The sequence below is a fragment of the Alexandromys fortis genome, unplaced genomic scaffold (assembly GCF_014885135.2).
Source record: "Alexandromys fortis isolate MF-2015 unplaced genomic scaffold, M_Fortis_MF-2015_v1.1 scaffold_3, whole genome shotgun sequence".
Taxonomy (NCBI): Eukaryota; Metazoa; Chordata; class Mammalia; order Rodentia; family Cricetidae; genus Alexandromys; species Alexandromys fortis.
Window position 1 is genome coordinate 11,125,041 of NW_026067909.1, and position 16,670 is coordinate 11,141,710.

The window sequence follows — 16,670 nt, forward strand, 5'->3', positions numbered from 1 at the left end:
CCCCCGAATCTTTCCTCACTTCTTTACAGCCCTAACTTTCTGGGAGCCAGCTAGAGGATGGAGGAAGGACACTTGGAAGGCACAGTTAGGATAGCATGAATGCAGTATTTGAAGGTGCCCCCGAGGGTGCTCCAGACACAAGACTGGGTAGGAACACGGGGTACACTAGTGACCTTCCTAAAGGCAGTTTCCAGAACTGCAGCCAGGGACTCTATCTGTGGGACATGGGATTAACCAACCAACATAGAATTCCATTCTCGAGCTTCAGACACATCCAAGTTGCTGCCTAAGAGATAGATACACAAAACATGCTAACTCTTAAGACCCTTTCCGTTCGAGACAGCTCCACTGGGGAACCCTCCGGGAAAGTCCAAGGCGCCCCAACAGGGAGGAAGTAAGTTAGGATTCTTTGGGGGTTATCTTGTGGCCAGCCCTCGTCTAGCAGCCTGCTCCCGGGGGATGAGAGCCCTCAGGAAGCTTGGGAACATCCAACGCGCGCACACAGGCACAAAGCGCAAGGAGACCGTGAGAACCATCTGCACTGAGTTCCTGACGGATTACTCTGGAACTGAAGTGGCAGCAGCACCCAAGCACCCCTTGTCCAGGAACCCCCGCAGGCGGGAGGCGGGGCCTGGGGCGGAGTGTCCTCGGGGCGGGGCCTAGGAGGGGCGGGACCTAGCGGTCTATAAAGAGTGCGGAGCGCGGCGCGCGCCCGGTCCAAGCGAGCGCGCCCCTGCTTCTAAGCGGTCGGGACTCTCGTGCTTTCCGCTAGGCCTCCAGCCCTTCTCTACCCCGCGTCTCGCTCGCTCTCCAATCCCCAGTTCCCGGGCCTGCCAGCGTCCCTGGCCACCTGCCAGCCCCGGACCCCAGTCCTGCGTCCCCAGACCGCCGCTCCAAGACCAGCGCAAGCTCCACAGGCCGCGCGCCGCCATGGGGGTGGAGGGCTGCACCAAATGCATCAAATACCTGCTCTTCGTTTTCAATTTCGTCTTCTGGGTGAGCAGCCACTGGGAACTGGGGACGGGCGAACCGTCGGCGGCCAGGGTGGGCAGTGCGCTAGGCCCAATTGAGAGGACGCAGCGCGGCAGTGAAGTTGCGGCGCCACCTGTGGGCTCCGTGCGCCGGCCGGGGGCCTGGCGCCCCTCGCCAGTGGGGTTGGGGCCAGGAGCTGAGCTTCCAGGCCTCTGCTCGAGGGTCTTCTGGGGCCGCGGAATTAGGGGATCGTTGGCCTGTCGCCTCTGAGTGCTGGGGACCGATGCAAAGATCTGAGGGTTAGAGCCACGTAACCCTGAGCCTTCAGCTGTGGAGGGGGTATAAGCACCCTCGTGAACGCTGTTTTGGGGACCATCCTGCTTCGCGAGCACTGAGGGGGCTCGCGAAGGGCGGGATCTTGGCGCCCCGCCCCCATGATCTCATCGTAGCCACCGCCCCTGGATGGGCGGCCTCGAAATGGTGGGGGCACACTCCGTACTTGCCTTGGAGACGTCCACCCCACTGTTATTTCACCCTTACTTGCTCTTCAGCTTGGTATTGCCACCCTGGGAGGCTCCAGCTTTGGGCCTAGAGAAGGACAAGGTGGCCCGCGTGCAGCATGCCCCAGTTCCTGCCCACCCCGCAGCTGCCCCTCCTCCTTGTCTGTCGTCTCCCGCACAGATTACAGCCCTGGCCTGGCCCTTAAGGGTCTGTGGAGGCTTTTGAGAGAAGGGGGGTGTGCAGTTCTGAGTTGGTGCAGACCAGGATAATGCAAAGATCTGGTGTCTATACGAATCAGGGGCTTGAGGTCGTTTCAGACATAGCTGGGCTCTCCACTTTGGAAAGAGGTGCACACCCACTTGGTCATCTTGGAATGGAGACTTGGTTATAGGAGGGTCTCCAGGGGTCCGTTGGTCCTGTCTTCATTGCTGGGAAGTGACCATTGGTGGTGTGTGTTTCTTTCCATTTCCTGACTGGCTTGAAAATGAGGAGTGGTAGGGTCTAACAGACTTTCCTGCGGGGACTTGAATGGGCAGTGCTAGCCACCCCTCTGGACAGCGTTGACACCCTGCCCCCCGCCCCCCGCAGTGCACAGCCTGCTCTTCCCTCCATCCTCCTTTTTTCCCATGAAGAAATGAGGTTATGTGGAAATAGTCTGTCTCTAAAGTTGAAGAGCGAACTTGTAACATGGCCTCTAGAGTGGGTGTGTAGGACAGGGGGACACCTGTTTCCAATCGTGACTGCTGAAGCTCCAAGGGTGGGTCAGGGTGGGGTAGGGAGCATTAAGACGTTGGGGATGGGCAGCAACTGGACTGAACTGTATGCTGTATGACCTGCTGAGGAGACCCTGGTTGTCAGTCACAGTGACCCCAGGGAATAGCTTGGGTGATGGGGTTAATCTTTCTCTGTTGGGGCGTGCCCTGGGTCGTGGCTGGGTAGCTATGTTGGTTAGTGGTGCCTTCTCTGAGCTGTGCAAGGAGTTAAATCCACTCAGGAAGTCCCTCCACTGACCCCTGAGCTCCAGATGCGGGGTGTTAGGAACCTGCAGGGTATTCCTCTTTTGGCCCACCCACCTGATCAAGCTGGTAGCCCCTCAGTTTCCCTGGAGAGCTAGGGCTGGGTGAGGCTGATTGTTTCCCAGGCAGCTGGGGTGGAGTCCCAACATATCCCTGGGGGGTAATTCTCTATTGAGGCTCCAGGAAACCGATCTGAAGTCTCCCCTGCTCCCAGAGGCCCACTTACTGACTGCAGAACAGTGCAAACCATGCCCTTTCACAATCCCATGGACCTCTCCTCCCCACCCATGTTGGCCTCCACAGTGATCAGGGATCTGGGGCAGAGCCAGACCACAACTGGCGAATAGCACCCTGGCAGAGGGGCTTCCTCTGTGCCCTGTGTGGCAAGGCTTGTCCTGTGGCTGATAGTTTCCTGATGCCACAAAGTTGAACGTTTGGGGAGCCCCACCCCACTGCTCTGGTTCTCGGCCTCCACTTCCTCCCTCTAAAGTGGGAGTTCCTGGGGTATCTCTCTCCTGGGATTGTGGGCAGACTAGCTAATGCACTCGAGAGAGGAGCAAGGGGCTTGGCATAAAGGAAGCTCAGGAAATGGATGCTGGGCACAGTGTCCAACAGGGAGTTGGGCCAAGGAGAGCTGAGTAATGGTGTAAGAGGTGTCTGGGGAAGGGGCTGAGAGGTCCTGTGGGCCCGTGATGGGTATGGCGGCTAAGGGTTCTAGAAGTGAGATTTGGTTGACAGTAAATGTCCCGATGGGCACTTTTCAAAATTTCCAGCTTAGAGATTAAAGTGGTTTATCTGTTGGAGGGGATGTCCCAGGCGCCCCAGACTGCATACTCATGATCTTGTGCCCAGCAGTCCTCCTTGGGCTAAGACCCACACTTGACCTATCTTGTTCAGAACCTACTTTGGGGCCAACAGAGTTTTGGACTCCCAGGACACATGGGACAAGACACAAACCTGAAAGATGAGCAGTGAGCAAATTCAGCAGAGGCTCTTAGAAGAGCATCTTGTGTAAGATGCTCTTAGAAGCTGGGTGGATACCTGTCCTCTGAGACAGGTCTGGGGTAGAGAGAGGCATCTCCTGACTCCTGCTGGGAGTAGGACAGGAGAGTAGGGGATGGTGTCCCTGTTTATCACCCTGCCAGCCTATGTCCTGGGGTGGGCCTGGAGTAGCTTAGTGTAATATGACTCCATAGGTGTAGTTGGATAAGGGAGGGGAGGCCACCGGTCCTCACTGGAATGGGAGTTGTGTTCCTTGCCCAGAACTGGCTGCTCCTCCAGCCTAAGGCTGCTTGGTGGCCCCCTTCCAGTGGCCCAGGCAGCCCGACCCACCACAAAAGGCTGATTACAGCCTTAACCGGCATTTAATTCTCCAGACGGCACATGACTGTCTGTCACTTAGCAGTCTGCTGTCTTCCTTCCGGCAGAGGGGCTTCGATCCCTGTGGGCTCAGGGTGGAATGAGGACTTCCTGTGCCTAGTTTCACCTGTGGGAGAGCAGACTTCCCCTTGTTCCCCCAGGCTGTCAGCTTACCCGACTTTGGGAAAGACAATCAGTGGGCTGGGCTGCCCGGGAAGGGGAAATCTGTGGTCGGTCTCTGGGCTGGCTTCAAAGAAGGATGTCTGCGCAGTGGAGAGCACAGAACTGGAGTAAAGAAGTGGGAAGCCTCTGGCAGCCTCTCCTGCTTCTCACACACGGCTACCTCATGATAAGAGCCCTCACCCTATTCTATCTGGACCCTTCAGGCTTTCTCTCAGCGCCTTCCTCCTAGTCCAGTCTTGCTTCCTCAAATGGAGCGTCTGTGCTGCTCCAGGAGGTTCACCAACAGCTGCCAACCTGGATTGCAGCACCCAGAGTCCACCAAGGGGAGGAACCTCAGTCATAAAATCAATAGGCTTAGAGTCCAGGTGCCTCGGGGAGATAGTAGGCAGTCATGCTTGCACACAGGCCTGGCCTTTGGAGAGGGCTCAGGTGGGGGTAGGGTGGGGTGGGAATGTGGGGAAGTCCAGGTGCCGGTGGCTCTGGCCCTGATGCCAGGGCACCCGGTAGAACATACTGTGAGTGCCGGGTGTTCCTGCACTCTATAGGTATCTCTTTTGTTTCTAAGACTCTTGCTAGAGAACCAGATGTCCCGAGAACTGGCCTTTGGTGTCCTTCAACTGTTTAGTAGGATGTACTGTGACTTGGCATGCCAGTAGCCTTCCAGGAACCTTTTGACTGCGGACATCCCTCCCCCCTGTACCTTCCCTACAGTACACAGGCACACACTATGCCATTCAAAACCATTTGGGTTCCTCTGTGTGGACTCTACCTTTTGGGAAGCAGTTCACAAGGGATTAACCAGTGATCAACTGGTGGTGGGAATCGTGAGCTGGCTGCCAAAGTAACTACAAGGGGCTGTTGGGAGAGGGCATCTGCTTTCCTGCGTGTGAAGTCTGGGGAGGGCTGCAGGGTTGGGAGTGCAGGGAAGTCCGTTAGAACCCAGGTGCCTAGGATTTTATAGCTCTAAATTACCATGAGTTTGTAATCCAGGCCAAGAGCCAGGCAGTTAGGGCAGAAGGGTGTTAGGGCCCCCCAGTTTGCTGTGCTTCCTTTGCGCTATCTCTCAGATCACGCCATGCTTTGTGTCAGCTTGGGTCATCAGCACTTTTCTCAGGGTGGGTCTGTGGCATTCTGTGACTTGTTTACCTGTGGTCAAGCATCAATGTTGGCTCTGTACTGCAGCTTAGCAGTTAAGGTCCCAGTGGTATTTAAAGGTGTCTGGTGTGGCAGGTGCAGGAATGAGGAAGCCCAGGCCACCTGTCCTCCTGAAATTCTATCCCTGAGCTCTGGAGTGGGACCTAGTGTGGCAAGGGCTTATGGTGTGTGGCAAGCACATACTGTAGCTCCCACCCACCCACTAATACATATCCACCCTCTTACAATTTTTCTTGGCTAAAAGTCCCCATCCTCAGGGCATGGCCTAGCCTTCAGCCCTGGTAACAGTCTTCCCTGTACTCTAGAGACCATGATAACAGCTCACCCGAAGTAGCACCCTGCTGGGCTGCTATCAGATCCTTCTCAGTGATGAAGGGACTGAGGTTTTCAAGCAACTGTCATGTGAGGAAGTAGTGGGATGCGGTAAAGCTGTACCCCACTCTGCCACCTCGTTCCATAGTCAGAGTAGGCTGTAAGACTATGCCAGCCCCACAGCTTTGCCCTGGGACATGGTTGGGACAGAGGGCCATGCCTAGCCTGGTGCAGATGGGAGCTTCTTGGTACTGCTGGTGGCAACACCAGAGATACATAGGACTCTTCTGCCCGCTCTTTCGTCCCCTGCCTCCCTTTGTGCTTCTAAGTGGGTACCAGGCCCACCTGAGCTTTCTCTGAAGCAAACAGCCTGGCCTCCATGCCGCCTCTGCTGTTGTCATCTCTGGCAGATCACTGTGGCCATCAGGGTCCACACAGTCTCCCTTCAGGGTCTCATGAGACCCTGGCCTTCCTAGAGGAGGGCAGGTGTAGGGTGGGCGGGGAAAGCTCCTGCCGGCTTCTCTGTCTGAGGAACCTTATAGCCTGGACCTGGAAAAGGCAGAGCTGGGATGGCCCAGCCTAATCTCCTGTACCTCAAGACAACAGTGTATCCTCCATGGCCCTGCCCCCTCCCCAGCCTGTCAGTTGGGCCCCAGAGCTAAGCTTTTGCTTTGCCACCTATTTTTAGATGTTAGGACAGTGGCTTCCTGAGGCGAGGGGCCTGTGAAAGGAACCAAGCTTCCTGGCCAAGGCAAGGATTCCTGCCCCTCTCTCCAGCTTCCTTCCTGAGCTTCCTTTGGTGAACTGCAAGTCTTTACCTCCAGGAAGGCCTGAGCATGATCCTATATCTCTCAGAGAGGAATCTGGCCTTGTCCCCATCCTCCATGGCCTGACCAGGCCCTGGCCTGTTGTGCCTGAGCACAGGGACCCGGATGGGAGGACAGTACCTAAGTCAGCTCTTTCCATTGGCCTCTTCATCTTGCCCTTTCCCCAGCTCCTAAAACCTGCCAGATGGAGCCTCTTTACTCTGATTTCTCCCAGCTGCCCAGGGAAGCCTTTTGCCCCTCCGCCTTTGATCTTCACAGTTTCTGCCATTACCAGGGAGGTTCCTAGACCCTCAGCCCCTTCCAGTTGCTTAGGTGGACAGCCTCTTTCTGATGCACCTTCCATTGTGCACCATGTACCTCGGAGGCATGGAGCAAGCCCCATCCTCGTCTGCCTCTGCTCTTGATTCTTCCTCCAAGACACAAAAGGTCACTAAAACAACAAGCTGATGTTATAGTCAGCCTTCCGGAACATGTGGGGTATCTGGTGTGATCATTCAGACCTACCAGGCTGGTGACAGGAGCTCTGTCCCTTCCTGGAGGGGTAGGTATGCCCCCATCTGAGGTCTGGCCCAGGGCTGGCAGTGGGCAGCTAGCACAGAGTAGAATGCTGCCCCAGGCCTGTTCCCTTTCAGTCTTCTGGGAAACCACAAGACCAGCCGGGCAGGGACCCAGCGTGCTTGGCAGCTCCTCATCCTGTTAAAGTTTGAGTCTGTTATGTGTTAGTCTTCAAGGAGGAGGAAGCAACATAATCCTGTATAGAGACATGAATGTATTCTTCTGTGCCGTGGAAGGCGCTTCAGGAACCTACCTGTGCATGCCACCTGGGCGCTTCCCACCCCCACCTCTAAGCAGAAGGTATCTTAGGCTGTAGAAGCAGGTGGTGGACCCACCTGGGAAGAGAAGCTTTGGGCAGAGGCATCTTTGGCCCCTGAGTGGATGCATGAAGAAATCCCAGGATCCGTTGGTAAGGTTCGCTGTGGATCGCCTCCTCAGCTCTAGCAAGAGCTAAATACAGTGACGTCATATGTTGCAGCCTGTGTGTATTACTCCCTTACTAACAAATGAAGGAGGAGGTTGAGATGGGCCTGAAGTCTCCCAGCTCATATATGACACAGCTAGAGGTCTGGGTCACCCTTAACCTTACCTGTGCCTCTGTCCAATGGCACCGCTGCATATTCCCATTGACACCGGACTGGCATTTCTTTAATGGATGTGAGTGTTGCCCAGTTTTTGCAGATCATTCTAAACCTATGTTTCTGTAGACAAGATATGTGCCTATCTGATTGCCGCTAATCACTGCGACACCCCACAGGCCTGGGGAATGTGCTTGAGCACAGCTTCTGACCTAGAGACTGGACTGAAGCTGGGGTTAAATAATAGTTTTCTGTAGCTGTGACTGACATATAACATAGCCAGCATTTATACCCCATGAAACTGTTAGCGCCATCAGAAGAGTGAATGCCCAGAGCATCCTAGGGCCCTTTGCAGTCCCTTCCATTCCTGCTCCCCCCAGCACTTCTGCTGAATTATCTCTGCACTATCTTGAATGAACTTTGAATTCTGCTTTCATATGAACAGAGTCCAGAGGCATCAGCTGCTTCATCCCCGATGGGCCCCTTTCACTCAGCACCTTGACCCGTCCTCCTTGCGATCTCGTGGGTCTATGTCTTCTTCTCCCTGCCTTGTGATGGACCCAGCGCCTGTCCATTCGTCCGTCAAGAGACATATGGACTGCTCTAGGCTGAGCTGTAACAGGAAAGCTTGAGAAACATACACACCTGCGTGTAAAGCCTGAGGTGCTAAGCTGGCTGTGGTGAGGAGGCGGCACCAGCTAACTTTCTCAGAAACAGACCTCAGAAAGGACAAACTGCCCGCCGGTGCAGCAGAGCCACTCCACCACTCCTCACCCCACCCCGCCACACCCGGTGGCAATTTGGGCTTAGTGGGTAGATTGGTAATCTCCCTGTGGCTCTTTGGAGCCTCATGATGTCAGGATGGTATTCCCACTCTACTTGAGGGCCCTGTCTCAGTAGATGCATATCTCTTACCATGGAGTCTTGGAAGTTCCTTGTCTGTTTTGGTCATTTGAGATAGTTACATTTTGAAGCTAAGGTTCGTTTCCAGCCTCTTACTATTTGAAGACCCCCCTGTCCCACCTTCCTGAGCCCCGTCATTTTCCCAGCACTTCCTCTACTCCTCCCTAAAGCAGGGGGTGGAGGGTCACTTTGCTGGAGGCAGCCAGCCCAATGCCTGGCATTCCTTCCTTGCCCTCTCCCTCTCCCACTCCGCTCTCATTGCCTCTGAGACAACAGATGAGTGGCCAAGTCTCCCATTCCCCCCTGCCTCACCTCCTCCTCAACCCCAGTTCAGACCTGTCAGGTAACATGAAGGACTGAAGCCCAGAGACTTCTCTGAAGTCAGCTTCCTGACCCCACCTCGTTCATAAAGCCTGGCTGTAAGTGGTGGCTTGGCCAGACACCCACATTAGCAGGCTTTGGGGCTGGGCTGCCCACTTCTGCCTCCAGGTCACAGGGAAAATTCTCTATCAGTAGAGAAGTCTGAGTCAGGCATGGTTGCATGCCCATCTGTTTACAGGTAACCACACAGACTGAGGAAGGCAGGTGACCCACCAGCTGCCCCTCAGCTTCTGTAGCTATTGAGGATTTGTCACCATGGGGTCTTTTAGCCACAGAGGGAAGCATGGGGAGCAGGCATGCCACCTAGTCCTTCTGCTCTGGAACATCTCAGAGCGACCTCCGGACCAGTTCTCAAACAAAATACATGACGTTTCAAAGCTGCAAAGGAAGCCAGGTTACCAGGGCAACTCGGGCCGATCACCTCCTCCTCTCATGCCAGTTTAAAAGGAGTGTTGCCTGTTGTGGCCTCCTGCCAAGCCCTACCCTCCTGCCTCTATTGCCCAGGCTGAAAGCTAGCCTCTTAAGGGCGTATAGACACAGAGCTGTCACTGTAAGGCTCTAGAAGCTCTGGGGATCCCCGGCATCACCAGGCCTTTGCTCATAAGGGCACTCTCAGGGTCCCAGCTTTCATGTCGTTTGTAGGTTGGGCACAGTGTGGCTTTGATTGCTGTACCACAGACCCTGTTCTCTCAGGCTCTGGTAGAGGTTGAGGACTCATCCCTCCCTAACCAAAGTGTGAAAACTGAATTAAAACTTACAGAAGAAGCTAAGAAACCACAGGACCCATGGGATGAGGGTACGAGGTGATGGTGTTCTGCAGAAAGTGCCCCCTAGCTTCCTCTCTCAGGGCTAGGCGGAGGACAGGATCCTAGGGTAGAAGGAGGTAGGTGGGTCCCACAGGTCCTCTTTCCAGAACCAGTCTGTTTGGGGATTCACAGGATCTTTCTTGAGCTTGTGTGCTGACCTGAATCCCCAGAGAAGGAAGTGGGCCACCTGGTGTTGTTTTGTTTTGTTTTGTTTTGTTTTTTAATCAGGCCCAGGTTTTTGTTTCCTGTTTGTGCTGGGCAGATCCATCCTGCAAGAAGAGGATGCCTAGAAATGGGGAAGAGAGTGCCTCTCCCTTGGTCTGTCCTGAGAGCCACCTCTTGCTTCCAGAAACTCTATTATAGGGCTTCACACAAATCCATGGTAGGAGGTGCCCTGCTGTTTCCCCTGTGGGGCCTGATGACGTGACAGTTACATTGACACCCCTCTTCTCGTGGCAGGGAGAACTTGGTATCCCCACCACGGGGTTCCCAGTACCCTGCCTGTGGCAATCCCTAAGCAATCTCAGGACTATTAGGACAGGGTACCTCTGCCACACTTCTCAGATAAAAATACTGCATGGTTGGCCAATCTGGAACTTGAGATGAGTAGAAAAAGAGGTTTTATTTTGGAGACAAGGTCTCTTATAGCCCAGGTTCATCTCAAACTCAACATGATCCTCCTGCTTCCCGTCTCTCAAGTGATACCAGGCATGCACCACCAAACCCAGTATATGTGGTCCTGGGGATGGAACCCAGGGTTCCCTACATGCTAAAGCACTTCTATCAATGGAGCCACATTTTCATCACAAACCTTCTTGTATGTGTCATGAAGTATTGGGGTACACTTGAACTCTGCTCTGTAGTCAGAGAAGCTTGTGGGCTACAGGGCCCCAGTGAACAGTGGCTCAGACAATGGACAGACCCCTCACAACTAGAAACGATGGCCTCACATGATAATTGTGGTAGGGTTCTATCGCCCCACAGTGCTCTGGCCTCTGTATGACATTGTTCCTGGTTTTTCCTAGCTGGCTGGAGGCGTGATCCTTGGTGTGGCTCTGTGGTTGCGCCATGACCCACAGACCACCAGTCTGCTCTACCTGGAACTTGGAGACAGACCAGCACCCAGCACCTTCTATGTGGGTGAGTAATAAGGAGACAGGATCTAGACACAAGCTGAGAACAGTCAGGGTGGGCTTCCAGGAGGAGCCTGAGGGTCTGAGTTTGGTGGGTAAGGCATTAGAATTGGCAGTGGCCTAGGTCTAGTATGTGCTGGGCAGGGAGGCTGCCCATAAGAGGGGCTCTTAAGACTAGAAAGTTCTCTTGGGTATAGTGCTAATAGGGACCCCACAGATCTGAGACTAGGCTAGGCAGAAGGGAAGCAGCTGGGTGGGGCAGGAGCCTTGTGAGACCTTACTTATTTTAACAAGTGCGTTTCTGGTGAACCTCCCTGAGCAGGGTGGGGCTGGATGCCTGGGCTAGCAACAGCTGAGCTCCCAGGAGTCCTGAGTTGGGGAGGGCTGGAGATCGGGCAGTCGGTAGATGACTCAGATGCTCTCCCCACCCCCCAGCACACAGGCCAGACTGCTACACCTGCCTTATTAGGCTGCCTGTGGGGGACTGAGCACCCTCCCTCCCAAGCAGGGAAAGCAGAAAGAGGGCTTCTGTGCTATTTGATGCTATGCTAGGCTATGCTACGCTGTGCTCAGGGAGGCAACTCTCCTCCTTTCTCTCTGGGAGGGGGACTTGGCACCCTGGGAACTCAAGAAGTCTTTGGAGACATTTCTACCTTTTCACAGTTCCCAGCACTCATCAGGAATCTGAGGTGTATTCTCCCTCTTTTGTGTAGCCTAGAAGGGGCTTGGGAGACATGCTTGATGGCTGGCAGGGAGGTAGTGTCAGGAAGTCAGAAAAAGCCAGTATTCTCCCTTTCTACCCTCGTGTTCCAGGGCAGCCAAGGTCACACCGTGGTTGGCTGTTTTTCCTTCCTCTCTGTACCACCCCCTCATCCTTCCCACAGGTAGAATGGTCAGGTTAGGGTCCAGGCAATGTACAGGGGAGGGGCAGAACCTGGTCTCCTTTGAGGAAAGCAGGTCTGGGTGTTAGTGGGGAATGTCCTACAATGCTATTCCTCCTTGGATCTGGTGCCTTCAGAGGAAAAGGATGCCCACCAGATCACATGGAGACTGCAGCCTGATGTGTAGCAGCTGGTGTGGGCATCTTCACAGGGGTGATCAGGCATCAGAGACAGGAAGAGTACTGGCCCGTGAAGGACTCTTTCCTGCCCCTGGGCCTTCCACAATGTGAATGCTGTGAGGCTGGGCCAAAGCTCCCACTTTGCCCTGATAGGAGAGGCTGGGTATCCTGCAGAGCCCAGATAGGGTGGCCTAGGAAGCAGGCAGGTCTCTGTCCTCATGTTGTCACCATAGTCTACATCAGGGTCCAGTTCCAGAGCTGCTCAGTCACCTGCCTTTCTGTGGTCATGGCCTCCTGGGCACTGAGGAAATAGCCTCAGGCCCTGGACTATGTGGCAGGTTGGGCACTGAGCCTGCAAGGCGCATGGCCTATGCGCAGGAGGAGCTACTCTGGCTACTATCTCCCTGCTCATTCTGAATTGGCTTTCTGGAGCCCTCTGCTTCCCCTGAACTGAGCCCTGCTGGGAGCAGATGTGGCCCTGACAAAGGCACTTTGTCTAGTGCTTAGGAGAGTTGGTTCAGGGGCTTGCTTAGCTGTTGGTCTGGGGGTGAAGGCAAGGGCAGGCTTATGCCAGTAGCCAACTCCAGGCACTTCATCTCAGGCACACGGTGTATAACCATTCTGCTCACCTAACTCTAAGGACAAGAACATGTGGGCGGGGCAGCTGGATGACTGACAGAAGGACAGGGGCAGCCTGAGCAGAGCACTTAGCACCTGTCACACATACTGGCTGGGCTGTGAATATACAGTTGAGCACTTCAGACTGTACCCCAGGACCTTCAGATGGGGCATGTGCTGGACCTAGAAGGGTCTGTAGGCAGTCTCAGGACAGCACCTGTGTGTTAGGTACCCTGTCCATCCCCCTGCTGGGCCTGATATAGTGACAGAGAGCTTACTTCATCTTGAGATGAGGTTTCAGGGCCTAAGGACGGTGGTCCGGATGAAGTTGCTCTGCCAGTCTGGAAACCAGTTGCTAGGCAGCCCTGGTGGGAGACTTTCCCTGGACCAGATGTGTTTAGTGAGGTCAAAGGAAACCAGGCCCATGCTCTGGCCTGTTTTTAAGCCTGGCAGTAGGTCCTGGCCATGGCGCCTTCACCCCTGGGCTGGCCAGGCAGGGGACAATGGGCCTGGCTTTGTGCAAGGAAGCTTGGACTGCCTGGCAGTGTTGCCGTGGAGACTGGGGGATGGGCTGTGTCTGCTGAGGGACCAAGAGCTGGAGGGTTCTTCAGAGACACAGTGGTCTTTCCCAGGGCCTGAGGGGTACTGTGAGCACTGAAACAGGGAGATGGCCCAACTGGTGCACCTTGGGTCCCAGTGCTCCCCTGTATTCACAGCCCAGCCAGTATGTGTGACAGGTGCTAAGTGCTCTGCTCAGGCTGCCCCTGTCCTTCTGTCAGTCATCCAGCTGCCCCGCCCACAGGTTCCTGTCCTTAGAGTTAGGTGAACAGAACGGTTATACACTGGTGTGCCTGAGATGAGGTGCCTGGACTTGACTACTGGCATAGCCTGCCCTTGCCTTCACACTCACCCAGCACGGGGAGTCCTGGGCATCCACTCCCAGACCAACAGCTGAACCCAAGCTGCTTCCCCATTTCATACACTAAGATGGGTAGTCCATCTCAGCCCTCTATAGTGAGTGCTAAGGGTTCCTATTCTCGGGTGCAAGTAGTGGGGGACTGGCTACAAGGCAGCACATACCTGTGAAGTACAGATCACCTGTGTCCTCTGGACACTGAATTGCTTTTTATCCTCTGGTGGCAGTGGCATTTCCTCTAGCAGGACACTGACGCACAAAAATCTCACATTGCCAAACTCTGCCTGTTGTGGGTGTGGGTGCCCTAGACGCTCCGTCTCAGACAGTGATGCATGCAGCCTGCTCACTCAGTTCTTCCCCCTCCCCAGGCATCTACATTCTCATTGCTGTGGGAGCTGTGATGATGTTTGTGGGCTTCCTGGGGTGCTATGGGGCCATCCAGGAGTCCCAATGCCTGCTGGGAACGGTAAGTAGGAAGGGCTGCAGGGCTGGAGAGTAGGGTTTCTGGCAACCTGTCTTCCCCAAGGTTTTGGTCTTTCTCTTTGATTTCTGTTGAGTCTGACTCTGAAGACTCATTGACAGAGGGAGTTTCTCTTTAGAAAAGTGTAACCTCCAGAGGGGTGTCTTACCCCAGAAGCCAGCCTTAGTGGTCCTGGCCACAGTAGCTACTGGTGGAGCTGAGTCCCAGGTATGTCTTCTAGAGCTTGGCCAGCCAGTATCAAAATCTTGGGAAGATGAAGCACACTTCCTAGTTTAATCTTCCTGTGTATGTACGATAAAGGGGGTAAGGAAACTGAGGTCAAGGTTGGGGGGCATATTGCTGCATGTGTGTCTCTGAAGGCTGTGGACACTTAGATTTGTCAACTGCATCTCCTATACCAGCTGCATCCTGCAAAGCAGGGAGCAGGGTGAAACCATGAGAACTTAGGCATCTGGGTGCTAAGCTGCATCCTTTGTCTTTCATGGTTCTGTGTGGTTCATTAATCAGGACATGGTTGGTGAATATGGTCATCCCCCTTGGCACATAGTTGTTGGTCATGTGGGCACCCATAGAGGGCCATACTGAGATTGCTGGTCAAAGCTCTGACCTCTACTTTCCCCCTAGTTCTTCACCTGCCTTGTGATCCTGTTTGCCTGTGAGGTGGCTGCTGGCATCTGGGGCTTCGTAAACAAAGACCAGGTGAGCCTAGGTTCACTGGAGAGGGAGATATGCCTTTGCTCAGGCAGCAGGTGTGGCCTGCTCTGAGCCATGGGTTAGAGGTGCTTTTCAAATTTCTGGTGCTTGCTGGTAGAAGGGTCTTGGGAGCTCAACAGAAGAGATGGCATCGGGGGAAGCCGAGTGCTCTTGATGGTAGTCCCTGTGTTTCATGTGACTATGGTTCTCCCCAGATCGCCAAGGATGTGAAGCAGTTCTACGACCAGGCCCTTCAACAGGCTATGGTGGATGATGAAGCCAACAATGCCAAGACTGTAGTGAAGACCTTCCACGAGACGGTACAACTAGGCTGGAGCAGGGAGGGCAGGTTATGGGGGTCCTAGCATGTATGATCTATGTAGATGAGTCCTGTCTTTTCCCAGACCTCAGAAACAGGACAGGGCCTGGCTAAGGTTCTCCTCTGATTTGTAGGAACCTAATGGGCCTCATTTGCCCAAGGCTTTGGAGGAACAGGGTTCTTGAGCAGTGTGACAAATAGGGCAGGCCAGCTCCCAGATGTTTTGGGGGTGATGATGTGCCAGACCTTTCCCTTGTCTCCTGAAGCTCCTAAGCTGACAGTGATACTCTTGGTCTCTGCAGCTCAACTGCTGTGGCTCCAACGCACTGACCGCGCTGACCACCTCTATGATAAGGAATAGCCTGTGTCCCGCAGGCACCAACGTATTCAACTCCGTATTGAAGGTGACATGGAGTGGGAGTGGGCATCATATCCTGGGTGGTAGGTAGGTGGTGAATGTGGCCAACCACATTCACCCTTCAAGCAGGACATCAGAGAGGCTCACAGAACATCTCAGCGAGTGGGGTGCTAGGTCCTGAGAGCCTGGGTTTGCCCCTGCAGTATCTTGGGAAATGGCTCTCTTGAGTGGTCCCTTATACATACTGGTGAGCCTAGGGTACTAGTGAGGTCAGAAACACTACCCTGTAATAAAGAAGGCCAGCAGGTCCATGTGTTTTATTTTGGATGGAAGATAACCTATGGGACATAAACCCTACCTCTGAGCATGGTTGTGGCTGTGACTTAGCCACTCACTGTTACCACCCTCTGGCCATCCCTGCAGGAGGACTGCCATCAGAAAATTGATGAGCTCTTTTCTGGGAAGCTGTACCTCATTGGTATTGCGGCCATCGTGGTAGCCGTCATCATGGTGAGCACAGGGCCTGTTTGGTGGGTGAGTGCCACCCCTCCCAAGCAAGGACCTAGGTGCTGACAATGCCCCTCTCTCCCGCAGATCTTCGAGATGATTCTGAGCATGGTGCTGTGCTGTGGCATCCGGAACAGCTCTGTGTACTGAGGCCCTTCACTCTGTACCACAGGGACCCTGCAGTGCCCTGCCCCTGAGTGACGAGAGAACTCCTGGGGGCCATGGCCTGTGTATATATTTCTGTATTACTCTGCTACACTTAGCCTTTTGAGGGTTTTTTTTTTTTCATTCTGAACTTTTCCTGTTACCTTTTGGGGGCTGACATCACACATAGGTGGCGTGTGTAGGGATATAAGGGTGGAGCTGGCCCTGGCTTGCAGGGCCCTATACTTCCAGGACCCCTGGGGAGCTCTGCCTGCTGAGCCAAACCTCCTCCATAGCTACTTGCCCAGAGGCTTTGTAGCTGAGTTAGAGGGCCATGTCCACCCACTCTGCCCACTGTGGGTCACGTTGCTTATATCTTTTTAATCCTTGTCCCTTTTCTGCCCCCATTTCAAAAGCTGGGTTGTAAGCACTCTTATGCCTTCAATGCACCTGTTCTAACGTATCACCTTCTACTGTAATTACATCTTGAAACAGTCATTTAATAAAGGAGGAGAAAATCAGGCATGCTAATGGGACTGCCAGACCTCTTCCTGAGACCGGGCTCAGCTCTGAACTTCGCCAGGCACAGGGTGAGCAGGTCCAAGAGAGGCTGTGGAACACAGTGGGAGGGAAGGGTTGGGGCCCAGGGAGCACTCCATGTGAGTACTCCCTCGTTTCTACCTCCCTGTCCTAGGAGCTCAGTGCTGACCTTATACCAGCCTTGACCTCATTTCCACTCATCTGTTGGACGTGCCAAGTCATTGCTGAGCAGGGTAGGCGGAGCCACACAGCAGGAAAATTCACAGAATGGTGGGGATAGGCTACAAAAACACCCCACCCCTATCCCATACCCCTTTTGAGGGACAACACAGCAAAGGTTAGACCACTGCCTC

General features: G+C 54.3%; 1 protein-coding gene across 1 annotated transcript; it reads left to right on the forward strand.

Annotated features, from left to right (window-relative positions):
* The first annotated feature begins 721 nt into the window (after positions 1 to 721).
* On the forward strand, positions 722 to 16,308 carry Cd81 (CD81 molecule). Its single transcript, XM_050136477.1, has 8 exons — positions 722 to 996; positions 10,574 to 10,688; positions 13,644 to 13,741; positions 14,381 to 14,455; positions 14,665 to 14,769; positions 15,071 to 15,172; positions 15,550 to 15,636; positions 15,721 to 16,308. Exons 1-8 carry the CDS (start codon positions 931 to 933, stop codon positions 15,781 to 15,783), a joined length of 711 nt encoding a protein of 236 aa, XP_049992434.1. The 5' UTR covers positions 722 to 930; the 3' UTR covers positions 15,784 to 16,308.
* The last annotated feature ends 362 nt before the right edge of the window (positions 16,309 to 16,670 follow it).

Excerpts from the sequence above, each read along its gene's own strand:
- Cd81 (XM_050136477.1), top strand. The coding sequence starts at position 931 with ATGGGGGTGGAGGGCTGCACCAAATGCATCAAATACCTGCTCTTCGTT. Across the intron at positions 15,173-15,549 it reads TATTCAACTCCGTATTGAAG|GAGGACTGCCATCAGAAAAT; the intron begins GTGACATGGAGT and ends CCATCCCTGCAG. Across the intron at positions 15,637-15,720 it reads TCGTGGTAGCCGTCATCATG|ATCTTCGAGATGATTCTGAG; the intron begins GTGAGCACAGGG and ends TCTCTCCCGCAG.